Raw genomic sequence first — 27853 nt, 5'->3', positions numbered from 1 at the left:
AGTCTCAGCTGACTGCAGGTATCCACACCCTTATAAACAATACAGTTGCATAACGACCGAAACCAATGACCAGTTTCATTTGCAAATATGGGTGTGACCATTAACTAGAGTTTGAATGGCCATGTGTACTATTCATAGAGGATTGGGGAAAGTTTGCAATCACAGCAATGTAAGATTGTGACAGATGTACTCTTAGCCCCCCCCCCCACCCCCCCGGTTCAGGGATGGTCGTTATCTAGTCACAGAGATGGCCTCTTTGACTCCCTGTTCAAACCAGCGTTCCTCCCTATCAAGTATGTGCACATCCTCATCCTTGAAAGAGTGGCCACTGGCCTGTAGATGGGTGTAGACCGTGGAGTTCTAGCCTGACGTGTTAGCTCTCCTGTGTTGTGCCATCCTCTTGGCCAGCGTCTGTTTGGTTTCCCCAATGTATAAGTCACAGCAGTCCTCCCAGCACTTAACATTGTGAAGAGGGAACGACCATCCCTGAACTGGGGGGGGGGGGGGCTAAGAGTACATCTGTTGCCATCTTACAATGCTGTGATTGCAAACATTCCTAAATCCTCTGTGACTAGTACACATGGCCATTGAAACTGTAGTTCATGGTCACACCCATATTTGCATATGAAACTGATCGTTGGTTTCGATCATTATGCAATGGTAGTATTTATATGGGTGGGGATACTTGCAGTCAGTTTAGACTGAAGATGTCACTTAGATGAGTGAGGAAACGTATCCGTCAATAAAAATTATATCCAGATGAACTGATTCAACTTTTTTTGATTTTCTTACCTGTATTATTGAGCATGCATAAAGATGTTCTTTCAGTGTTATATGATCCAGGTCAAATCGACTTAAGTAATGTGATATATAAAGTGACAAGTCTAGTTGCACAAAACTGGAATGTGTTCACATTGATATGGATGCTAAAAACCACACATAGAAGAGATCAACCTCTTTTCTATAAAATGCAATGTGGAGGCTGTCTATCTCCCAACTGCATTAAAAAAAGAGATGAAGAGGCAGAAAGTCACTAAACTAAGTCAGCAGATTTACACAATAACCAACCATTCTCTGGTCCTGTGTGGCGATAACAATGTGACATTAGAAAATCAAGTCTTTCAAATCTCTCAAATCATGCATGAATCAACTCACGAATGATGTGTTTGTCCAATCCTTTTTCCAGCATATGGACCTGAGTCCTCTGCAAATCCATGCTGAGTCTATGGCCAAGGAGCTGGAGGAGCTGGAGGTGGACATCAAGAAGAAACAGCTGCTCTGGATGAGGCAGCAGGGTGTTCTTGTTGGACTGACCAAGGAGAAACAGACCAACAGCGAGGAGATGCACAAATTGCAGGCACAGTACACCATATTTCAGCAGAGGAATATCTGCACGGAGAGTAAGTTAATTGATGCAAATATGCATATGGTCACATAAAAAATCACAGTGTCATTCCAAAATGAGTCTGTCTACCATTTGAAAATAAGAATACTATCATAAAGCCACTGCTGTTACAGTGGTTGAGCTCACAATTTTATTATGATAGTAAAGATGTTTGCAGTGTTAAGCTGACTGCTTATGAAACCCAAATATTTTAGAAGAATGTAATATATCTACTATACCTGTCTGTTGAAAAAGCTTGTATATGATCTTGTAAGTGTGAATAGTTCTTGGTAAATGGACATACAATGATTTTAGTGAAATGGGTCATACACGAGCTCTTAAAGTTATAAATAATAATGAAGATCCTCCAGCCTATGTTGTTGAAATACATTTAAGACCCCCACACACTGCAAAAGACAAACGCTAATACACCACCTTGGAAAACTCTTCAAATTTTCGTGGGGACTTCTACGCTAACCCTGCTCCTCTGAATCCGACCACATCAGGGGAGATGGAGGTGGAGCGGCGTGAGCAGGCGGACGTTGAGAGGCACATGAAAATGCTGCGAGGAGACATGTTGAAGCTCAACTCCCTGCTGAGTCACAATGACAAGCTGAAGCAGACTCTGCAGCAAGAGAATACATTGGTAGAGACAGACTTCCTCCACAGGCTTAAGGTGGGTGTGTATTGGGAGTTTTTTTTGTAAGCATGTGCGAATGTGTGTGAGCGAGTGAGTTTTTGTGTGTGTGTGTGTGTGTGTGTGTGTGTGTGTGTGTGTGTGTGTGTGATGTTGTGTGTCATTTGTGTCTGCACAGAATGTTTGTGTGCATCTGTATGGTGTGTTTGTCTGTCTGCACATGCAAGTTTCTATCCATGTGTAAGTGCGTGAGTGTTGGTGTGAATCCACATCCAAACACCACACTCATGAATAATGAATACGCATTATGATAACTGATTTGTGTGTTAGCTATTAACTGTGTATTAGCTGTTTTCTAATGTGTCTAGGAGGCAGAGAGAGAGGCTATAGAGGTGCAGATGAGACTTGAGAAGACCCGGGAGGAGAAAAAGAGACTCCTCAATAGTTTGGTGGAAGCTGAGTGAGTTACTTATTACATTTCAATTTTCAAGTTTATTTATCAAATGCACAACAATACAGCGGTGGCAGACATTGCTGGCAATGAAATGCTTAGGCATCAGGCTAACTCCAAAAAAGTAAAAATATAATATTTGCATTTAAATTAAATTTCAAGTAGATTTTAAACTAAAATTCAAAATATGAGTCTAAAAATGTAATAGTATTACATTACATTTGTATTTGTTTATTACATGTCCATTTGGCACTGCCTAATTTCCAAATGAGATACTCTCCTGGGAAATCTACTTATTCTGACTAGATATTTGGAGAAATCATTTCAGAGACTATGATACAATGATAATAGTTAGAGTAGTAATAATAATACTAATAATAATCACAAACTTGTTTAGAATAATTGAAAATAAAACAATCACGTGCTGCAAGAGCTACAAATATGAAAGATAATACTTTAAAGCAACATTCCTGAAGATTGTAATTTTCGTTCAACCTACATATACACCTACATAATTTGTGTGTGTATTTATGCACCAGGCGTCAGGTTATGCTGTGGGAGAAAAAGACTCAGCTGCTGAGAAAGACGTTTTCTGCTGTGAACTCTGAGGTGTTCCAGGGGGACATCCGCCAGATGAAGGCTGAGATACACCGCATGGAGGTAACTATAGTATGGTCAGGGATCCCCTGTAGGCTGGTGGAGGTAGGATACTGTGAAATAAACGGTTATTTCTGTAGACTCCTTTTTACATGTGGTGCTATGCTTATGCATCTCTGTCTTTCTAATATGTGTGTGCACTGCATACAAGTACATCACTTGCACATCATCTTAGGGCCACATCACTAATATTGAGATGCACCCTCACTCTGCTATATCTCCAGTGTTGTGTCTAAAGCAGAAATGATTAGTCGCTTAATTGATTAGTTCATCGCCTTAAAACTAATTAAAAAATTTTGAGAATCAATCAATCAATCATTTTAGTCATTTGTGAAGTAAAAATAACAAACATTTGTTGGTTACAGGTTCACAAATGCCAAGATTTGCCTTCCTTTTTTCCAATTCATGTCATTATAAAATCTTCTTTATATTTTTTTTTTTTGTGATGTTGATCAAACTAAGTAAACAGTTTTACGACATTCCTTGGGACTCTGGGAACTTGTGATGAGCATTTGTCATTATTTTTGACCATTTTTAAAAAATCTGTTTATTGGGTTTTGCAATTAAACATTTTTGACCTTTTTTAGGTTAAACTTCTTCTTTCGGCTTGTTCCCTATTTCTCAGGGGTCACCACAGCAGATTTTCGCCCTCTATACCTTTCTTTCTAACATATCCCTCTCCTGCAGTCCAACCCTCCTCATGTCCTCTATCTGGTCTCTCCATCTTTTCCTTGGTCTTCCTCTTTTCCTTTTGCCAGGTATTTCCAGGTCCAATACCTTCTTTCCTATATTGTCTATGCCTCCCCTCTGTACATGTCCAAACCATCTCAGTATTGTCTCTCTCAACTTCTCATCCATTCCTCTGATCTTGAACATAGCTCTCACTTCTTCATTTCTCTTCAGGTCTTTTTTAGTCACTCCCAAGGACCAATGCAGCATGTTAATCTCTGCTACCTGTAATGTACACTACCGTTCAAAAGTTTGGGATCACCCAAACAATTTTGTGTTTTCCATGAAAAGTCACACTTATTCACCACCATATGTTGTGAAATGAATAGAAAATAGAGTCAAGACATTGACAGGGTTAGAAATAATGATTTGTATTTGAAATAAGATTTTTTTTACATCAAACTTTGCTTTCGTCAAAGAATCCTCCATTTGCAGCAATTACAGCATTGCAGACCTTTGGCATTCTAGCTGTTAATTTGTTGAGGTAATCTGGAGAAATTGCACCCCACGCTTCCAGAAGCAGCTCCCACAAGTTGGATTGGTTGGATGGGCACTTCTTGCGTACCATACGGTCAAGCTGCTCCCACAACAGCTCAATGGGGTTCAGATCTGGTGACTGCGCTGGCCACTCCATTACCGATAGAATACCAGCTGCCTGCTTCTGCTCTAAATAGTTCTTGCACAATTTGGAGGTGTGTTTAGGGTCTTTGTCCTGTTGTAGGATGAAATTGGCTCCAATCAAGCGCTGTCCACTGGGTATGGCATGGCGTTGCAAAATGGAGTGATAGCCTTCCTTATTCAGAATCCCTTTTACCCTGTACAAATCTCCCACCTTACCAGCACCAAAGCAACCCCAGACCATCACATTACCTCCACCATGCTTAACAGATGGCGTCAGGCATTCTTCCAGCATCTTTTCATTTGTTCTGCATCTCACAAACGTTCTTCTTTGTGATCCAAACACCTCAAACTTGGATTCATCCGTCCACAACACTTTTTTCCAGTCTTCCTCTGTCCAATGTCTGTGTTCTTTTGCCCATCTTAATCTTTTTCTTTTATTGGTCAGTCTCAGATATGGCTTTTTCTTTGCCACTCTGCCCTGAAGCCCAGAATCCCGCAGCCGCCTCTTCACTGTAGATGTTGACACTGGTGTTTTGCGGGTACTATTTAATGAAGATGCCAGTTGGGGACCTGTGAGGCGTCTGTTTCTCAAACTAGAGACTCTAATGTACTTATCTTCTTGCTCAGTTGTGCAACGCGGCCTCCCACTTCTTTTTCTACTCTGGTTAGAGCCTGTTTGTGCTGTCCTCTGAAGGGAGTAGTACACACCGGTCTAGGAAATCTTCAATTTCTTAGCAATTTCTCGCATGGAATAGCCTTCATTTCTAAGAACAAGAATAGACTGTCGAGTTTCAGATGAAAGTTCTCTTTTTCTGGCCATTTTGAGCGTTTAATTGACCCCACAAATGTGATGCTCCAGAAACTCAATCTGCTCAAAGGAAGGTCAGTTTTGTAGCTTCTGTAACGAGCTAAACTGTTTTCAGATGTGTGAACATGATTGCACAAGGGTTTTCTAATCATCAATTAGCCTTCTGAGCCAATGAGCAAACACATTGTACCATTAGAACACTGGAGTGATAGTTGCTTGAAATGGGCCTCTATACACCTATGTAGATATTGCACCAAAAACCAGACATTTGCAGCTAGAATAGTCATTTACCACATTAGCAATGTATAGAGTGTATTTCTTTAAAGTTAAGACTAGTTTAAAGTTATCTTCATTGAAAAGTACAGTGCTTTTCCTTCAAAAATATGGACATTTCAATGTGATCCCAAACTTTTGAACGGTAGTGTATATTCGAGCCTCTCTGTTGTTGTCTAGTACTAGTACGGAACGTGGCAGCAAGGGTCGTAACAAAAACCAGGATGAGAGATCACATTACCCCAGTTTTAACATCTTTACACTGGCTTCCTGTAGCATTGAAGATTGATTTTAAAATTATTTCATTTGTGTTTAAAGCTCTACATGGCTTAGCACCCTCATACCTACCTGACTGCTTATCTGATTATGTTCTGAGCTGCTCTCTCAGATCCTCTGGTGCTGGCCTGCTCAATGTCCCTAGAATGAACTACAAAAAGTATGGTGAAGCAGCATTTTGTTTTTATGCACCGACAGCTTGGAATAGACTCCCCCAACAAATAAGAGAAGCAACGTCCATAGATAGTTTTAAGAATCAGCTCAAACCCCATTTTTATGCTCTTGCTTTTAATTAATTCCATTTTATATTTCTTTCCCTCTTATTTTTTATCTTGTACTGTGGTTTTATTTCTTGCCTTGTTTTATGTTTTTGCCTAGGTCTGTGTTTTATTACTTTTAACTTATTTTATCTGTATTGTTGTTGAGTTTTATTGTTTCCCTTGTTTTTAATGTAAAGCACTTTGAGTTGCATTTTATGTATGAAAGGTGCTATACAAATAAAGTTTATTATTATTATTATTGTCACTGCTTCCATACCATAGAGCATGGCAGGCCTAACCATTGTTCTGTATACCTTGCCCTTTACCCTCAATGGCATTGTTTTGTCACAAAGAACTCCAGCTACCTTTCTCTATGAATTCCACCCAGATTACGTCCTTTTCTCAAGTTCAAGTTCAAGTCCAAGTACTTTCTTTGTCACATGCACAGAAATACAGAGTAAAACATGCAGTGAAATGAAGGGGGGTACTCTGTCTGTCACTGTGTGAAAAAAAAGACATAGGCCTAGTATATAGAGATAAAAGACAAAAGATCAGTGCATTCTTAAGTCAAAATAAACAATAAATAAAAGAATAAAAAACCTAGCTGTCTCAAGTATGTGAAAGGTTGTATATGTTGAGATTTCTTATGGCCTGTGGATAGAAACTTCTCTTTAGTCTCTCTGTTTTGGCCCTAAGACTACTGAGGTGCCTACCAGACCTCAATAGCCTGAACAGTCCATTGTCAGGGTGAGAAGTGTCGCTCATGATCTTCTTGCATCTCATCCTCACCCTTCTGGTGGAAGTGTCCTGCAGGATGGGGAAGAATGTTCTGATGGTGCGTTCTGCAGGTCACCCCTCCCCAGAACACCCCTCCCCATCCTACAGGACAAGATGGGGAGGGATGTTCTGGTGATGCGTTCTGGTGGTGCGTTCTGCAACTCGGTCACGGGCAGAACAGTTTCCATACCGGGCGGTGATGCAATCTGTTAGGACGCTCTCCACAGCCGAGGAATAGAATGTCTTCAGGATGGAGGGTGAGACCTTGAATTTCCTCAGCCTTCGGAGGAAGTAGAGCCCCTGTCTGGACTTCTTTAGAGTGTGCTGAGTGTGAAGAGTCCAGGTGAGGTCCTCAGCGATGTGTACGCCGAGGTATTTAAAGCTGGAGACCCTCTCCACAGGTTCCCCGTTGATCTTTGGTGGGTTGTATCCTTTCCCCTGCTGTCTCCTGAAGTCCACCACCATTTCTTTGGTCTTGCTGATGTTCAGGGTCAGGTTATTGGACTGGCACCACTGTGCTAGGTCAACTGCTTGGTTCAGATAGGCCTGTTCATTGTTGTTGGAAATCAGGCCTATTAAGACTGTGTCGTCTGCAAATTTGAGGATGGAGGTGGAACTGTCTGTGGCTTTGCAGTCATGTGTGTAGATGTTGTACAGCAGAGGGCTCAGCACACAACCCTGAGGAGCACCTGTGTTGAGGATCAATCTCCCAGATGTTAGGCTGCCCGCCCTAACCACCTGGGGCCGGTCAGTGAGAAAGTTGTACACCCAATTGCACAATGGGGTGTTGATTCCTAGCGATCTCATCTTTGTGACCAGATTGAGGGGGACTATAGTATTAAATGCTGAACTGTAGTCAATGAACAGCAAATGTATGTAGTTCCCTCTCCCCCCATCCAGGTGGGTTAAGCTGGTGTGCAAGAGGTTGGAGATGGCATTGTCTCTGCACCTGTTGTTTTTATAGGCAAACTGGAGGGGGTTGAATGAGTTGGGCAGGGGTGAGCAGATGAAATCTTTCACCAACCTCTCAAAGCACTTCTTGACTTACTTCTTACCAATGCCTTCTGTCTGTATTGTCGATCCTAAGTACTTGAATTTGTTAACTTCTGGGACTTCTTCTCCTCCTAAACTCAATCCTGGACTTTCTACTTGCTTATTTAAACACGGGTACTCAGTCTTTATTCTGCTTATCTTTAGTCCTCTAATCTCTAGTACTTCTCTCCAATCTTCAAGATCTCTCTTCAACCTTTCCTTGTCCTCATTTGCTTGCATGATTTCATCAGGAAACATCATGCTCCATGTTGGCTCTTTCTTAAGATGTTTTGTGAGGCAGGCCATCAGTATCACAAACAGAGAAGGGCTCAACACCGATCCTTGATGCAGTCCTACCTTTACCTCAAATTCGCTTGTTGTTTCCACTGCCATTGAACTACGGTCTTACAGTCCCTGTGCATGCCCTGAATTTTGCTGATGTAATTTTCTGCCACTCCCTTCGCTCTCAGGCAATACCACAACTTCTCTCTCGGTACTCTGTCATATGCCTTTTCCAAATCAATAAATACGCAGTGCAATTCTTTCTGTCCTTCAATGTATTTTTCAGCTAAGGTCCTGAGTACAAATATTGCATCTGTGGTACTTCTTCCAGGTATGAATCCAAATTGTTTTTTCTCTATAGTCACTTCCTTCCTTAGTCTCACTTCAATCACTCTCTCTCCTAACCTCATTGGATGTCCCATCAATTTTATCCCTCTGTAGTTGTTGCAACTTTGAGCATCACCTTTTTTTCTTGTAAATTGGTACCACTATGCTCTTTCTCCATTCATCATCTGGCATTTTCCCAGTCTGTATCATGTTGTTGAAGAGTCCAGTCAGGAACTCTATGCCAATATTGCCTAAGTATTTCCAGACTTCTGCAGGTATATTGTCCGGTCCCACAGCTTTTCCATTTTTCATTTGTTGCAACACTTTTATCACCTCATCCGTTGTAATTTCTCCCACATCCTCTTCATTACTTGGTGATTCAGCTGTCCTTCTTTCTCTGTTATTCGCTTCATTCATTTGGTGACTGAAATACTCCCGCCATCTCTGTAAAATATCCTCATCTTTTGACTGTACTCTTCCATCTATGTCCTTGATCAGTTTTGCTTATTCAACATTCTTGCTTGCTTTGTCTCTGTTTGGCTAGTCTATATACAGTCTTCTCTCCTTCCTTTGTATCTAGTCTTTTGTACAGATCCTCATATGCTCTTGCCCTTGCTATCACTACCACTCTCTTGTTCTTGTTTTGCCCATTCTCATTTTTGTCTAGCTTTATTTTGGCCAACTTCTTATTTATGCAATGCTGCACTACTTCCTCCCACAACCAACTTTCCTGTCCCTTCTTTTTACCCCTTTGAGATTCTCCTAGTGCTCGCCTGCCTGCTTCCCTTAGTCCTTCTGCTGTTCTATCCCAATCTCATGGCAATCTATCCCCCAACAGCTCTCTTACCTTCATCCTAAAGCTTTCTCTACAAAGGTTCCTCTTTCAGCTTCCACCATTTAATCTTCCCTCTTTAGGCTAAACAATTAATAAAAAAATTGTTAGATTTATCAATGAGGAAAATTATCATTAGCATCAACACTGTGTTATAGATCTGTTGTTTCATGGCATAGAAACCCATCATTTGCCCTGTCTCCTCCACTGCACCTTCATGACTGAAACAGATATCATTGGTGAAATCAATGTCATCTCTGATTGTAATAGCCCCATTGTTTGGTATGCTTTTTTTTATCACTTTAGTTTTTATTGAAGTTTTTAGGTCAATACAAACATGGCATCCGTATTCAGAAGTAAACATTGAATTATCTACATTTACTTGCACTCAAGCCCAACAGGGCAACTCAAAACAAACAAACAAAAAAACACACAAAAAAATGAACTACATGAGCTTCCTGTGGGTCTAACTTTCCAGTCTTAAGTGTTGTCATGAATTATGTTGTCGCGTGTTTGCTCCTTAAACCATGTCCATTTCTTCCACTGGTCTTCCATCCTAGGTACTGTAAGTGTCAATCGATGAGTCAGTTTTTCCATTGTATGAATGTCCTCCACTATTTCCATCCATTGTCCTTGTGTGGGGGCGTCCACCTGGCACCATTTTCTTGTGATTGCCTTCTTAGCCGCAATCAGCAGTATCTTAACCAAACATCTGTCACTTGGCCCTATATCGGCGTTTTTAAAATTACAGAAATAGAGGGTCATATAGCTCTTAGGGAAGTCATATCCAAGTACCTTTTGTATTACATCATGAACCATCTCCCAAAACATCGCTAGCTTATTACATTTCCAAAATATATGCGAGTGGTCTACATCCTCTGTTCCACATTTCCTCCAGCATGACAGTTTGGTGCTGGAGTATCTATTTTTGATTTTTGGTGTAATAAAAAAACGTATCAGATTTTTCCAGGAGAATTCCTTCCATATCCGCGAACTAGTGGAGGATTGATGAACTTTCCACATATTCTGCCAGTCCTCCTCTGTAATTTCTGTGCCAAATTCTAATTCCCATTTTTCTTTTATATATGTAGTTGAGTGTTTATTAGTTGTGAGAGCTTGATATAGTACAGATATAGTCCTAGATTTTCTCACTTTATATGCGTTGATTATAATTTGAATCACACTGTTCACCTCCATGGAGGGTCCTCTCCTGATACGTTTGTTGTAATAATCCCTTAATTGTAAATATCTAAAGAAGCCATGATTCTCCTAATCAAACTTGTCTTTCATACCCTGAAAACTCTCCATCTCCCCTTTTTCCTCTAGAGTGCACCATGCTGTGATTCCCCAGTTAACCCACAGTTTAAAAACTGTGTCATGCCTCGCTGGAGTAAAGTCTCTATCATATGCTACCCATCTCAATAACTGTATCTCATCTTGTAATTTGTTGATTTTAATCAATTTAAACCATAACTCCAGTGTAAATAATGTGACTGAATCCATGTGGGTTTTTGTTTTCTTGTATACTTCTTTATCCCCTAAAATATTCTGGATAGGGTACCCACCACATTCCCTTTCCATGACTTTCCACTTGGCCATGTAATCTTGCCTACACCAGTCAACAGCATATCTCAGCTGGGCAGCTTTGAAATATTCTTTTAGATTTGGTAAACCCATACCTCCCTTTTCCTTTGAGAGTTGGAGAGTTTCATACCTTACTCTGGGCTTCTTCCCTCCCCAAATAAATCTAGATATTGTCCTATCCCACCTATCAAATTGAGCTTGAGTCACCTCTACAGGCAACGATTGGAATAGATAAAGAAGCCTTGGTAGAATATTCATTCTAACTGTCTCAATTCTTGAGCTGAAGTCAAGTGGCAGAGTGGACCATCTATCAATATCCTTTTGCATCACATCGTTGATCTTGCCGTAATTTGCTTTATGTAATTTAGACAATTCCTTGGTAATGTAAATTCCCAAATATTTGATTTTGTTTAGATTCCAATTAAAGTCAAATTTTCCCTTGAATTCTGTGGTTGGAGTATAATTGAGAACTAGCACCTGTGTTTTTGAGATGTTAATTTTCTATCCAGATAAATGACCATATAGTTCTAGTAGCTTCATTAGTTGAGGGAGTGATGTATGTGGTTGCTCAAGATAGGCTATGACATCATCAGCAAATAGCCCCACCTGGTGAACAGTGCCATTCACTGACACTCCATTAATTTCTTCATTTTGGCGAATGGCCTCCGCTAAAGGCTCAATGAATAACGCGAACAGTGTCGGAGACAAACAGCATCCTTGTCTTGTCGACCTCTGCAAACTGAACTTGTTCGTTAAACTCCCGTTTATTTTAATCCGAGCATTAGGTTGTGGATATAATGTTTTAATGCACTGTATTGACTTATTGCTGAACCCTAGTCGTTCCAATACTGCATACAAAAAATTCCAAGACACCCGATCGAATGCTTTTTCTGCATCTAAACTTACTAATAGTGTAGCTTGTTTTCTCTTACTCGCTTGATCAACAATATGCAATGTCTGGCGTAGCGGTCTAAGCATCGGCTTGGTGTCGATGCAGTTGCCCACTGGGGACTGGGGTTCGCGCCCCGGTCTCGTCAGATCCGACTATGGCCGGACTCGATGAAGCAGCAATCATTGGCAACGCTGTCTTCGGGAGGGGGGCGGAGTCGGCTTGTGTTCGTCATGTGAATGCGTCTCTGTGTGTGTCGGAAAAACAGTGGTTCGGCTTGGATTCGCCTTGTCACGAAAGTGGGGAGGCGTCTCCTTCGAGACTGCCGGCCGGAGAGATGCAGTTGGCGAACGCATGCAATACGAGGGTGGGTGTTTGAATTAAAATAGGGATCAATTGGCCACTAAATTGGGAGAAAAAAGGGAAAAATCAGAAATAAATTAAAAAAAACAAAAAAACAATATGCAATGTCCTTCTGATATTATCATGCGTTTGTCTTTCTCTCATGAATCCTGTTTGATCGTCATCTATCAAATCACCTATGAATGAGTTTAACCTTTTGGAGATAATTGTCGTATATATTTTATAATCTACATTTAATAATGAAATAGGTCTGTAGTTCCCACAATATTCTTTATCCTTTCCCGGTTTTGGAATGACTGTGATTATTGCCTCTGACCATGATGGTGGTATCTTATTATTGTGAAGTGTCCAATTGAAGGATCTCAGAAGTATCGGTGCCAGCTCTTGCCTAAACACTTTGTACCATTCTGCAGGGTATCCATCACTGCCCGGGCTTCTATTGTTTTTCAAAGAATTTATTGCATCTATCACCTCTTCCATCTTTATGTCAGCTGTTAATTTGTCATTTTGGAGCCGTCCAATTGAGGGTAAATCTAATGAATTCAAAAAGGTATTAATTTCCGCTTCGGGTGCAGGTGTGGGTTGTGAATATAGCTCTTTATAATATCCCAAAAATATGTCCTCTATGCTTTCTGGTATATTCGTTAACTCATTTGAATGGGGGTCTCTGATCTTATGTATATGGCCAACTGCTTGCTGTTTGCGAATACGTTTTGCCAACAGTTTAGTTGCGCGCGGGCCTGTTTCATAATATCTTTGTTTGAGAAACAAGCTTTTTTTCTCAACTTCATCTAACAGTTCTTTATTAATGTCTGACTTCGCCGATTTGATTTGCTCCAACACCACGGGGTTTCCCGCAGTCTGGTATTCCCTCTCCATTTCTCTTAACCTGTCCGTATTCTTTCTGGATATAATTGATCTTGCCTTTTTGATCAACGCTGAATGCGCTATTAACTTTCCCCTGATGACCGCCTTCATGGCATCCCAAAATATTGTTGGGTCTACTTCCCCATTGCTGTTTTCTTCTAGATATGTCCGAATATCCGTCTTTAACATAATCTTACTCTGCTCACTATTCAGTAGACCCACATTAAACCTCCAAACCGTATTTCGCTTTCTACAATTCAAATTAATTTCTAAATATACTGGATTGTGATCTGAGATATCCGCCCCTCCTATCCCACACTCCTTTACTCTGTAAATACCGTCTTTGCTCATAAGGAAATAGTCTATCCTTGAATGAACTTTATGTACAGCTGAGTAATGTGTATAGTCTTTTTCCTGAGGGTGTAATTGTCTCCACACATCATCCATCCCCATCTCTTCCAGTGATATATTTACAAATCGAGTGACCTGTGTTTTAGTCCTTTTGATACTGGTCGTATCCATTTTGTGATTCAAAACAACATTCAAATCTCCCCCACAAATTAAGACCCCCTCTGACTCGTTTGCTATCTCATCAAACAAAGATTTAAAAAATCTTTTATCACTTTCAGGAGGGGCGTATATATTTACCAATGTCACTGGTTTGTTCTCTAACCTCCCCTTCACTATAATATATCTCCCCTCCTTGTCTCCAATCTCCCTGTCTTAATCGAATTGAGTTTTGTTTGATATTAAAATTGCAACACCTCTCCTGCGCCCTTCCTTGGAGGAGCTATAATATGAATGTCTGTACCCATATTTCTTAAGTTTCCCATGCTCTATCTGTGTTAAATGGGTCTCTTGGAGGAATATGATTTGTACATCCTCCTTTTTTAGCTTAATCATAACCTTTTCCCTCTTCTTTAACATATTTAGACCATTAACATTCAGCGACATTATTTTAGTAGTGTGAACCATCTAGACATCTTGATACTCTTTTTCCATATATTCCCACAGAGCTCCAAACAAAAAAACTACAAATATAAAACACATTAATCAACAACAAAAATAACTTCCAACTAAAGGGGCCTAACCACCCCGAGTCCCCGTTGGTAGGTGAAGGGGAAATCCTTTTCAGAAAGGGCCCCACTCTAGACTTGACATTTTGCCCATCACATGGGATAGGCCTACAGCCTTGTCTAGGCATGTCCAACGTTTGGCAACCGTATAGCCTACCTCTCTCCGTGGCATGTGATGAAAAAGCCTTTTGTAATGGAGCTCAACTCAGTCAGAACAATACCAATCCTACTTTCTCCGATAGGCCTGGAGCTTCTCTTTCGCTCGTTGTGCAGCTTCACGTCCTCCTTTCGCGCCTTGGACTCGTTGCCACCCTGCTCGCGTCCCAGTCGCCTCCACCTGCTCTGTGGCCGTGGTTGCCGTGTCATCGTCTGGTATCTTGACGTTGCAGCCTCTCATCTTCATGTCCATCGCAGCTTCCCTGACATTGTCATATGTCTTCGTTCCGTTGTTCCAGTGGATCCTTATTTTGGCGAGGGGTGTCTGGAAACGAATTCCTTTACCCTTGAGCACTTTCTTAATGCCCAAATATGATTTTCTTTTCCGGACCACTTCAGCTGCGTAATCGTGATCAAAGTAAATACGTTTGTCCCCTATCTCTATCTTATTCTTTTTCCATGCTTTCTTGAGAATCATTTCTTTTATATCAAACTGTTGAAAGTTCACCACTATTGACCTGGGGGGAGCTGTCGGAGGGGGTTTCTGAGCGAGGGCTCTGTGAGCTCTTTGTATCTGGAGATTGGTCCCTTCTTCTAAGTCAAGTTGAGTATTCAAGAGTTGTTCCACGTACTGGGTAATGGAGCCTCCCTCCGTCTCCTCTGGCACACCAAAGATTCGAATATTGTTCCTCCTTGACCTCCCTTCCAGGTCCATTATTTTTTCTTGCATCTGGCGCGTTTGGGTCGACATGTCCATCAGTAGTTCTGTCGAGTCCGCCTGCCATTCCTCTAGCTCGGCTATGCGCTTCTGGGCTTCACTCATGTGCGCTTTCTGCGCCTGTATTTCGCCGTTGCTCTCTGCAAACTTCTGTGTCATTTCTTCTCGGAAGCAAGCAATCTCTTCCTTCACTTCCCTTTTCACCTCATCTTTGAGTCTGGCAAAGTCACCTCGTAGCTCTTGTTTGAATTCTTGTATCTCTGTAGCGATAGCTGCTAATCCGGCACGCAATGTATCAGCTTTGTCCGCCGCTATTGTAGCTTCTTCAACCTCGTGTTTGCTATTACCTTGCTCCAACTGTTTCTTCGCTCCCTGTGTATCTGGTGCGTTACCCTTTTGGATTGTACGGCTACCTTTATTCGAATTACCTCCTCTTCTCATTTCTCCTTTTTTTGCGTCGAGTTTAGTGTTTTAGAGGATTTATTTTAGCCAACTTGCGAGAGGCAGAAAGTTGTGCTGCTATTCAAGTCGCCATCTTACCGGAAGTCATTGTTTGGTATGCTTAATGAAACGTACTTGTGCAATTGTAGTGTTATTGCTTTGTGTACCCTATCTCTATGCTCTTTGCAATTCTAATTTTTTCATTTATTTTGCACTTTTTGTCTATAAAGATACTTACTTAATGTTGTCTGAATCCCCTTACTTCCTTGCCCACTTCGTGTTCCAAGGCATGCAGAAACTCTTAAATAAGACATGCCTAGAGTTCTAGACATTCTTAGGCACTTGTAATCTTCTTGATTCTAGAATGTTATTATCGCCTTTGTGTGTGTGTGTGTGTGTGTGTGTGTGTGTGTGTGCGTGCGCGTCCACATAGTTGCATCACAGCCAGCTGATGAAGCAGCAGGAGCGTCTGCAGAGGGAAAGTGAGGCGACAGTGTCCAGGATGGAGAACATCTCCCTGCGCCGCGAGGCCCGGAGCAGCAAGAAACAAACTACTCAGAGCCACCTGAACCACATCATCCAGGGCCTTAGACACAACATTAAGGACACACACAAGGTATGAGAGTGTGACTGCCTTTGAGTGCTTTGGTCCATCTGTGTGTATTTCATATTTCTTTTTTTGTGGGGACCATGAGTTCCCACAAGTATAGGAAAATGGGGATCTTTGTGCTTAGTGGGGACATCTTGCCAGTCCCCACTTTTTCAAGGGTCCATTGTAGGGTTATGACTGAGGTTTAGAGTTACGGTTAGAATTAGGATAAGGGTTAAGGTTAGATATGTAGTTTTGATGGTAAAGGTCAGAGTTAGGGGCTAGGGAATGAATGTAGTCAATGAGGGTCCTCACAAGTATAGAACAAGAAACATGTTTGTGTGTGTTTACTTTTTTTGTGCATGTGGAGGCATGTTTCTATGTGTTTGTGAGTGTGTGTGTGCATACATAGGTATGTGTATTTGGGTGCATTTGTATATGAGTAAATATTTCTACCTATGTGTATTTGTGGACACGTATTTCTGTAAACATAAGTTTGTGCGCATGCACATTATTACCAGTTTTTTCATGTGCATATGTACTATCTGTCTGTGTGCATCATTAAGCCTACTTGTGTATGTATGCATATATGCACACTAGTTTGTGTATGAGTGTGTTTGTATGCAAGCATGTCTGTGTTGATATATGTGTGTGCTTGCATGTATGTAGGCACGTAGGAGTGTGCAAATGTTAACACAAGTGACTATTTGCAGACATTCTCACAAGTTCTGCCTCCCTTGGTGTCATGTCCAGTAAAGTTTCAAGATTATCTCTGCTATCTTAACTTCAAGAAACATCAACAGTGCAGTGTCAGATGTCAGAGGAACTAGAAACAATTGCAAAGCTTTCATTGATGGATCGGTGTGTCAATAGTTATTTTGCCTGTGTGTCCCCAGCAAGTGGCAGAGTGTGAGGAGGTAATCAAGGGGCTGCAGGAGAGCCAGGTGAGTGTGAGCAGCCGTTTGGCTCTGAAGAAGCAGGAACTGACAGAGCAGCACAACACCACCTCTGTCCTGACCTCCGACCTCCTCAAACTTCAGGACAGTAAAGATATGGTACAGAGCACAAACAGTGCAACTCACTACACTGTAATACAAAAATAGATGAATGTAGACATTAGTACATGCTTCCTTGGGTTATGTATGGTATGGGTTAAATGCTTTAAAGTAAAAAAAAAGACTGCTGAAAAATAAATAAACCTACATTTTGGTTTATGTGGGATCCAAGGCCTCAATTAGCACATTTAAAGTTCTTCTACTACCCAATTAACATACATCTGTACATGGCTTTTGTTTTTAATTGGAACTGGCCAATAACTCAATATTATCATTCATCATATTTAAAGTGGCAGTAGACAACTTTTTTTGCTTCAACTTATCATTATGAAGTAGATGTTGATTGCACAGTGTAATGGCTATAGAATAATGATACCATCAGCGTTTAGATTTATGGCACAAAGGAAATGCGTCAACCATTGCGCATCCAAAATAGGAAGAGGATAGCGGTTTTGTTTCCCCCGGTAGTAGCTATCGGTAACTATCCCCAGTAGTGGAAATGGCGAATGTTGGAACAACCAAAGTATTCTGTCCCCACGATTGCATCTGAGCAAGGCTAGACAGATAGCTAACAAAAAAGAATCCTCAATAAACCCGTCTTCAACAGAGTGTGGCTTTACTGGTTTCAACATTGTAAAACTGAAAATTCAAACAAAGGGGTATAGATTACTAAACACATACAGCTTACACAAAATTGCTTTTTAGCATGAAATATAACATGTCACAATTAACAATAACATTCATTTCTTTAGAGTTATCCAGATATAGACAGCCAAACAATAAAACTAGCATAAGAACTTAGACAACACGAGAATGTATGTCAATTTGTCAAATGCTAGCTAGGGAGCTGTCAGCTTGAATGAGCTTCTGAGTTAGCTAAAATAGGTTAGCTAGCAACATCAAGACAACAATAAACATCCTCTAGTAATATGTAGCTTAACTTCCAAAATTAAGTTTCAGATCTAACATGTAAGTGCTGATACTCAGACATAACTACTCCAAGGTTCAAACAAAGAAAAACAGACTGCATTTCACACACACTGCTTGCTGCTTCATAACAAGCCAAACGGAAAAAACCCAAAACGAACTCTTAGCTTGTGAAATTACCAGTACCTAAAACAACCAACAGAGAGCAGCACTGTAACACCTAACGTCATCACAAAGCATGGGCAGTTCTGTCGTCTTCAGTTCTCATGCAGTTATAGAGGAGGAAGGAATCTTGTTCTAAGTTGAGTTTTTTGTGTGCATCTCTCACCTGGAAGAGAATCCAGTTAATATACAAAAGAGCATGTATTCAGTACAGTAATGTAACACCTAGCTGGGGTCAGAACACAAAGTGTCAGTGGAAACTCTATCCGGCAAGAGAAAAACAACCCCGTTGACAGAGGAGGCAAAGAAGGTGACGAGGGAGAGTGATAGAAACAGAGGTAAAATAAGTGTGAACCTTGGACGGGCATTCACTCGATGGAGTGAGCTCTGGTGTTGTATTGAACTCTGTTTCCCCCTAGCCAGACAAAAGCGATCGCATGGAAACAGGCTAGCTATCGGTTACGATTAGTTTAAGGTAAGCGTTAGGTTAAGCTTAGGGTTAGGTTGAGGTTGAGGTTAAAGTTCGAGTTAAGGTTAATCAAACGTCCCGGTCTTGTATCGAATTCTGGCTGGGGGAAACAAATATCGACAGGAAAACAGAGTTCAATACAACACCCGGGACTTAAGAGGGTTCCAAACCGACATTCAGTTGGCATTCTTTCTACTGGATCAGTAAGTAACACAACCTGCCTAGTCCTACTTATTAACACTACAGGATGTTTTACTCTGCCTTTATCATAGTACTGAGATCAAGGTTTCTAGTTCAAATTGGGATTCTTACGGTTGTTTCTTGCTTTGGACAGTAGCCAGGCTGCTAATAAATGGAAAGCGATCCGGCGGCGCAAACAATAAAAACACTTGGAAATGCTGGGGGGGTGAAAAGTTGTCTACAGTCACTTTAAATGGTGTTGTATCAGGGTAAAATTCTGTTATTGTCATATACTGATACACAATTTTGTTGTCAACGATAATGATAATCTGTTACCTACAATACCTCACAGTATGAGGATTGAAATATTTGAGGCAGTATCATTTGAAAACTAGTTTTGCTTTGATTTTATATTTCACGTTATGAAACAGTTCAATGAGATGAACCTCAATTGGATTCTCAAACATGGTATTTTTGCATATGTAAAGTAGATAACATGATATATATTGACACCGTTTTAAATCCTTAGGATTGTCGTAATAATTTCCATATTGTCAAGCACTGAACTGTATTATGTATATGTGTCATATATGTATTATGACGACATAACCAGGCAAAAAAGGCATCTGGAATTTGATTTTTTTATTCATATGTGAACTCAATGAACTGAAATTTGCCACTCAGATTGCAGTTTATTGTTTCATGGAAGAATAACAGAAGAACAACATTTGAATACTATTATTTGATTATGAAAAAAAATCTATCGAAGATATGTTCTTAGTCTTAAAAATATCTTTAAAGTGAGGATTTTCATGGCTTAGAGTTGAAACCAAATAGGGCAAAATAACAAAAAAACAAAGTTAGACAAAATATGCACACTGTCATGAGAAATGGTTACCATGAGATTGTTGTTGTTGTCACCCTGATATTTCAATCAAACCTTCCTCTCAAACCTTTCCAGAACCTGGCTCGTCTGCTGGCTCTACAGAACCGGGCCAAGCACCTGCAAACGTTGCGGGAGGGCCGCTACACTCCGCTGTCCAACAGGGAGGCTGTGGGCGCCGCTCTGCAGCGCCAGACCGAACGCATGCATGCTGTGAGTGCTATCGTTCACCAGGTCTATGAGGAGTTCCCCCAGCACCAAGGGGCGCTCTACAGACTGACACTGGCACTGGCTGCGCGCATGCAAGCCCTGGACTAGGACACATCCTGAAACTGGGGAGGAGATATTGGGTTTTTGTGTGTGTGTGTGTGTGGGGGGGGGGTGTCCTTACCTGGAAAGGTAGGAGTAGTGTAAAGTGGAGAAAGAAAATGGGAGGTGAGCAGACAAGATGATAAAGAAGCTGACAGTTCTGCTGTTTGCTCTGATGTTATAAATACTTAATAAATACTTTAAACTTCAAATGAATTAACTAAAGGTAACCCATATGTTGTTAACAAGATTTACAAGATGGTTGTGAGAACAGCTATGTTGTATGGTTTGGAGATGGTTGCACTGACAAAAAGACAGGAGGTGGAGCTGGAGGTGGCAGAGCTGAAGATGTTAAGATTTTCATTGGGAGTGACAAAGAAGGATATGATTAGAAACGAATATATTAGAGGGACAGCTCAGGTTGGACAGTTTGGAGACAAAGCAAGAGAGACAAGATTGAGATGGTTTGGACATGTGTGGAGGAGAGATGCTGGGTATATTGGGAGAAGGATGCTGAACATGGAGCTGTCAGGGAAGAGGTAAAGAGGAAGACCAAAGAGGAGGTTTATGGATGTGGTGAGGGAGGACATGCAGGTGGCTGGTGTGACAGAGGAAGATGCAGAGGACAGGAAGGAATGGAATGATCCACTGTGGCGACCCCTAACAGGAGCAGCCAAAAGTAGTAGTAGATCCATTATTACCCTCCACATGGTTCATTTGTAGCTGAGTGGTTCCAGTTGATGAATGAAATGGAAACACCATGTGTAGTCCCAAAAATTCAAAAACACATGAAGAAAATTATTTACACATCTCTGGGATTTTGGCCCTCTCCACAGCACTTTTGGTATTTCAGATATTACAATGCCAGAGTTTCTTGACTACCTGGTGGCTAGCTTAACCGACTCGTGTGACTACATCATTCTTCCCTGCAGTCTTATACAGACCTTCAGCCTAATTGTTGATAGTGATGCACTGATATGAGCTCAGGTTCCCTTCTTTTTCGCCATTTTTAAAAAATTTATTTCAGATTTTTCCCTTTTTCTCCCAATTTATTGGCCAATCGATCCCTATTTTAGTTCAAACACCCACCCTCATATTGCATGTGCACCATTTAAAAAAAATTATTGGTTTGTTTGCTTTAATCTAAATCTATTAACTTATTTGGAAACATAGTAACCATTCGTTTCTTAACACTGTTTCCTGACTTTGTTCTTGAAAAACCAGAGCGGGTACTCAGTTCACCTTTTGTTTAGCAGTTTATTAGTCAATTGATTTTTTAAAATTTATTTATTGGACAGTGTCATATCAGAAAGGGAGATAAAGTGGGCATGGCCAATACACTGGTGTGGTCTGGAATTGCTGATGTACTGATACTGATCACATCATCACTGCTTTCTCACTGCTGCTCACTGGTCACTGCTGAAAGCATCAGATTTCACTTGTATAGCTGTTATCCGAGGGCAAGAAAATCCTGTTTCTTAGCCCTAACCCTTATTTGGTATGACTCACTCAGTACACCTGCTGCGGTAACACATTGGTGCTTACTGTTGCTGCCATATTGTTTGAAACTAGGAGAGCAGGGTGTAAGTTGAGCCATCAGTTCACATTATCCTACAGCATCACAGGGCTGGCAGTAGAGACATCCTTTTTCCAACATTTCTTCTTCTTCTTCTGGCTGCTCCCGTTAGGGGTCACCACAGCAGATCATCCATTTCCATCTCTTCCTGTCCTCTGCATCTTCCTCTGTCACACCGGCCACCTGCATGTCCTCCCTCACCACATCCATAAACGTCCTCTTTGGCCTTCCTCTTTTCCTCTTGCCTGTCAGCTCCATAATCAGCATCCTTCTCACAATATACCCAGCATCTCTCCTTCACAAATGTCCAAACCATCTCAATCTTGCCTCTCTTGCTTTGTCTCCAACCCATTCAACCTGAGCTGGCCTTCTAACATACTCGTTCCTTATCCTGTTCTGTTCCAGTTTCCATTTCTGGTGTGGGAAGATGGCACTGCGAACTCACATTTGCAGCGGCCTCACCCAGTACTGGAGTGGGAAGATGGCAGCACGAACTTACATTTGCGGCAGCGTCACCCAGTGCCATCCATGCAGTGTCTTTCTCCGTGTCTTGGTTTGTGTCTTCGTCTGATGGCTGGGAGAACTGGCGCTGGATCGGTTGTGGGAGCTTGGTCTTCTGCGTCCTATGGGCCTGGGAACCGCGGCCCTGCCTGGAGCTGTGCCTGAAGAGGAAACCCCGAGGGCAGTCTGACAGGTCATGGAAGCCGGGCAGTCTGGCGGCGGCCTCGCCTGGCGTTGACCATGTTTTTGGTGTCATCGTGTGGAGTGCCGGGAGGTGTGTCAAGAGTGTCTGGCTAGGAGAGCTGGCGTTGCATTAGCTGGGGGAGCCTGATGTGTTGCGTCCGGTGGGCCCAGGGACCATGGCCTTGCCCGGAGCTGCGCCCGAAGAGGAAACACCAACGGTGGTCTGACAGGATGCAGAAAAAGGGCAGGCTAAGCTAAATGCTAGCCCTGGGTTGCCCAACCAGTCGATCGCGATCGACCAGTCAATTGCGGGCCAATTGCCAGTCGATCGCGAGATGATTTTGAAAAAAAAACGGCAGTCCCTTGTGTTCACATCTTGATTGACATCAAATCTGACCAACCATGAAGAGGCAAGGTCAGATGTTGAATCTGACTAATACAGGACCAGTGCTGACCTTGCCTCTTCATGGTCAGCACTGGTCCTGTATTAGTCAGATTCAACATCAATCAAGATATTATTGGTCTCTCACTCGCGAGCTCTGACGTCAACTTATCAGCGTCAAAGTGGAGAGACGAGAGCCGCGGCTAACGGTAACAAGACCGACTTCTCTTTAACTGTATTGTGTGTGTTCAGCGACAAACAACAAAAGTGGCAGAAGCCAAAAGATCGAAACCTTATCATTTCCACAGTGAATGGGAGGAAGCTTATTTTTTCGTTTATTCCAACGCAAAATCCATCCGTCTGATCAGCAAGCGCTAGTGTGGCTATACCGAATAAGGGTCATTTGGAGCGCCATTTTAAAACGGTGCCCAAAAGCCGTGATACAGATTTCCCAGTGAAAACAGCTCTACCTACCAGAAAACTGCAGGAGTTAAAGTCTCAGCTAGCAACGCAGCAGTCCATTTTTACGAGACCCGGCGCCGAGGGTGAGGCTGCAACGACAGCGTCGCATCGCGTCAGTCATGTTCTTGCTAAGCTGTGGAAGAGGCGTTTGCTGTGGCTGCGGCTGCACTCTTCGGTGATTTCAAGAACAAAACGGACATCGAGAATACCATTAAAGACGTTCAACTACCCCGGAATACTTTCACACGGCGCTGTGAGGAAATGGCCGGGAGTCTTCATGGGCAACTGAAGAAGGACGTTGAGGCATGTGAGTGTTTTCTCCTCCAGTTCGACGAGTTAACCAATATGGCGGACGTGGCGCAGTTCTGCATTCTCATTTGAATGGCCTTTGACGACATCATGAGCGCAGAAGAAGAGCTGCTCGCCATTTTGCGACTTAAAGGACAGACTAGAGGCGAAGATATGTTTCAAGCATCCATGGAATTTGTTAACCAGACTAAACTGCCCCCTTTTAAACTCCTCTCCATTACAACTGATGGCGCACCTGCTACGGTAGGCTGTACTAATGGATTCGTTGGATTGTGCAAACGAAGTGATTCTTTCCCCGACTTCCTTTCACCATTAAGCGCCTTGTGGGAAGATTTTAAACATGAAAGAAGTAATGGATATTGCTATGAAGATTGAGCGCTCGGTTAGGGCAAGGAGCCTACATAGGAGGCTATTTCGTGCACACATGCAGGAGACGGGGGCAGAACATACAGATCTGTTGCTGCATACGGATGTAAGGTGGCTGAGCCGAGGCACATTTTGTGGAGAGATTCAGTGAGTTGTTGCTTGAAATCAGAGATTTTCTCAAGCTCATGTAACCAGGTTAAAATTAATGTTTTTATTTTATTTTGTTTGAGTATGAAATATCACCAAATCCTGTCTGTGTGCTGTTATTTGTGTTTACTACATTTTATTTTATGTCATTATTTACTTTTATGTATGTTTTACAACGACCGTCATATACGTGTACTGTCGCTTTAAGAGAGAGGTCTTGTGGGTACACGGAAGAGGGAACGCGGGAGAGGCCATTTTTGTTTTGTGGGAGGAGTCTCAAGCAGCGATCGAGCCGAGCCACACGTGTTTCTTACCGTAGGACAGTTTTGCTGGTTGAGGAGAACGTAACCTTGAGTATCCCTGTAAGAAGATACTGCAAGCTGTGGGATAAAATACTTGTTTATCCTTTCTTACATCGGAGTCCCGTGGACGTTTCTCCTTCTAACGCACACGAGTGAAGTCCGGGCAGTGGTTGAACTTCGACCCCCACGTCCGTAAGAAACACCACTCCCGCTGGAGGACTGGACGTTTGTCGAAGGGTTTGAAACCAAAATAAATGGCAAGGTGGGCCAAATAGAGTCCTGTGTGTCCCCCCTCCTTCCTTGATCATGATGATGATGATGATGAGAGACTGAGGACCCCCCACAACACCTGGGGCCCCACCCAACTAGAACACAACGCAGAGCTAATGATGAGAGTGACGGGCATGCATCAGGCTGACCAGCATAGAACAGCATAGGACTGCCCCCATTACACTCACTAAACATGCCGAATATACACAGCTAGAGGACAACAAGTGGCTTTTGGATTTGGCATTCCTAACCAATCTCACCAGCATGCTGAATGAGCGGAATTTAGAACTACAGGGAAAGGATAAATGCGTAATAAACACAATCAGCTCAGTGAACGCGTTTAAAAACAAGCTCCGACTGCTGTCAAGCTGCAATGCAGTGACCTGCGAAACTGCCCACATCCAGGCAGAACTTAAACGTCAGGGTAACGACACAGCGCAGCTTGGTAATGCACATTATGAGGAGCAAGTTCAGAGCATCTTGTCAGAGATTGATAGCCGCTTTACTGACTTTGCATCCATTGGACCTGTTGCCAGCTGTCTGTGTTTTCCATTTGGAAGTATTGATGTGGATGACATTGCCTCCCAAGTGGCATCACTGTTTCACCTGGACAGCCCTGCTGTGGAGAATGAGATCCTCACACTTCAAACTGACATTGAGATTAAATCCAGGGCAACACAAGGGGTGAAGGGAGCGTTCTGGGAGCTACTGCTGCAGGAAAAGTACCCCATCCTCAGGAGATGTGCCATGAACTTCGCAGCACTTTTTGGATCAACCTACCTGTGTGATGAATCTGCTTTTTCTCACATGAAGATCATCAAGTTGAAGTACAGAGCCACAATGACCGATGACTGCCTTCTGGCCTGCCTAAGGCTTGCAACCAGCTGCTACAACCCTGACTATGAGAAACTATCCTCCTCCTCCCAGTGCCAACGGTCCCACTAAGGTAGAGAATGACATTTATTTCTACTTTTTTAACAGAGAACTATACAGTATAGTGGCTGTACTATTTTCTGTTTGTCGTGTGTATTGAATGGGTATTACAGTAATGTGGCTCCATATTTGGGCTGGTAGATCTCGGCTGGCTGACAAATGTAAAAGTAGATCTTGGTTCAAAAAAGGTTGGGCTCCCCCCGTAGCTAGCCCATCCAGGCTGGCATTTGGTCTCTTGGACAGTGGCTTTTTTTTTTTTTTGGATATGTGTTTTTGTCTTTGTGTTGCACTGCTGTGGGCTGGGGGAACAATATTTCGTTTCATTTCATGTATGTAAGTACATGAAATGAAATGACAAATAAATGTTCCTGATTCCTGATTCTTCTTTGTCACTCCCAACGAAAATCTTAGCATCTTCAACCCTGCCACCTCCAGCACCACCTCATCTTCCCAGCATTTCAAATATCTATTTTGTTGATATTGAAAGTTGCATGTAAAATGAACAAGCTACTGCAAGTAGAGAAGTCCGTTGTTACGGTTTCACCCTCACAACCCCCGCAACCTACCTCTTCCATTCCCTCTGGGCCTCCATGGCGCTCGGCTTCGCCTGAGTATCCACTCCTCACCACCAGAGCTGGGGCGCGTTCACTTCACCTTCACCAGACTCAGACTCTAGGGTCCCCAGCACCTCCCAACAGGCATGGCGTGCCAACGGGACCTCTGATGCCATCTGCTGGCAGACTGGCAACACGGCTCTGCACTTCCCCGGTCACTCATTCCCTCAGCTGTGCTCCATCTGCAATCCCTTCAACCCCTACAAGAACCTGATCTTGTCTCTACTCGTTGCCAGATCTTCCCATAGTATACCTCCGACCTGTTGCGCAGAGCCGACTCGCCTGCCAACCAACCTCCTCGGCCTACTACTTTGGCTTTGAACTTGGACTACCACTTTGGCTTTGAACTCGGACTACTCCTCGATTCCCCTTTGCCTTCAGACTGGTATTTTTGCTGGTACACGCACACTTACACAACACCCAACGCCCCATTCACATATTACACACACTTAGGATAATTTACACTAACACTTAGCTAGACACATTACCTCCTGTCACTACACATAGCATATTCACACACCCCACAAACAAAACTACCTGAGCACCATACACATCCCGCATTTCTCTCTCCCTTATTTTTTTCCCCCTTTACTTTGTTACTTTTCATTAAACATTACCAAAAGTCCTCCGAATCCAGAGTGGTCACCTGGGTCCTTCTGCACAACCCATAACAGTCCGTATTGATATCTTTGAAATGAAATTATTTAACAAAAAAACTGAATTTTCAGTCTTAAGATGTTTAATTTTTTAGGGTTTCCCTGGGAAAAGAACAATTTTCAAAGCATTCACAAAATAAGGTCTCTATCATTCACTTTTTTACAATAAAAAAGCAAACTTTTAAAGAGAGGTTTTGATAGTAATTAAATAACTGTGTTGAAGTCCAAATACTCATCAAGCTTCCATCAGCATAATTGGAGGACAACAGAAAGCTTGTAGTGTACCTTTACCACGAAGTGCTCCTTCATGTATTATGATACTCTGACTCTTTTTTCCATGAGGAACGTGAAGTTAACATTGGATAAAGTGGCCAGTATATCAGTACTTGAATATAGAACCCAAATACCCTTAAAACTGTTTGCAGGTGCACTAGCACTCATCCCACCCTGTTGTTGCCCCAAAGTGATGTTGAAACACCCATTTTGAATATTCAAATGTTCTGTTGGAATATGTTTTGTTTATTGGTTTGTCATGGAAATTCCGAACAAAAAGAATTGGCAAAATGTCACAGACATATAGCCTATCAAACTAAGTTTCTTAGCCCAGCTCTTCTCAGCATGGTTAGAAAGTCAAAGTGTAACTCCAGTGGCAGGGGAGAGGACACCAACTAACCAGAACTCACAGCCTTGGAATTGAACACTGCTGCAATAATGGGATGGGGTCTCGGGGGGGGGGGGTCTTATCAGGTGGCGCAGTGGTTAGCGCGGTCACCCCACAGCAATAAGGTCCCGGGGTAGTCCAACCTTGGGGGTCATCTGGGGTCGTCCTGTGTGTGGAGTTTGCATGTTCTCCCTGTGTCTGCGTGGGTTTCCTCCCACAGTCCAAAGACATGTAGGTCAGGTGAATCGGCCATACTAAATTGTCCCTAGGTGTGTGTGTGTGTGTGTGTGTGTGTGTGTGTGTGTGTGTGTGTGTGTGTGTGTGTGTGTGTGTGTGTGTGTGTGTGTGTGTGTGTGTGTGTGTGTGTGGGGGCCCTGTGATGGCCTGGCAGCCTGTCCTGGGTGTCTTCCCACCTGCTACCCAATGACTGATGGGATAGGCTCCAGCATCCCCCAGACCCTGAGAGAAGGATAAGCA

At 42.4% G+C, this 27853-nt stretch overlaps 1 protein-coding gene across 1 annotated transcript in view; it reads left to right on the top strand.

The window, feature by feature from the left end:
* ccdc40 (coiled-coil domain containing 40) overlaps positions 1-20023 on the top strand; it is a 35403-nt gene extending 15380 nt beyond the window's left edge. Inside the window, exons 7-13 of the mRNA XM_056280511.1 lie at positions 1187-1400; positions 1891-2060; positions 2390-2481; positions 3012-3132; positions 15874-16056; positions 16926-17084; positions 19784-20023. Of these exons, the coding sequence (XP_056136486.1) occupies positions 1187-1400; positions 1891-2060; positions 2390-2481; positions 3012-3132; positions 15874-16056; positions 16926-17084; positions 19784-20023 (1179 nt within the window). The remainder of the gene's footprint in view (positions 1-1186; positions 1401-1890; positions 2061-2389; positions 2482-3011; positions 3133-15873; positions 16057-16925; positions 17085-19783) is intronic.
* Positions 20024-27853: the final 7830 nt, after the last annotated feature.

The sequence above is a fragment of the Lampris incognitus genome, chromosome 5 (genome assembly GCF_029633865.1).
Source record: "Lampris incognitus isolate fLamInc1 chromosome 5, fLamInc1.hap2, whole genome shotgun sequence".
Classification (NCBI taxonomy): Eukaryota; Metazoa; Chordata; class Actinopteri; order Lampriformes; family Lampridae; genus Lampris; species Lampris incognitus.
The sequence above is the reverse complement of the archived record's forward strand: the minus strand, read 5'-3'. Positions and strand labels throughout refer to the sequence as shown.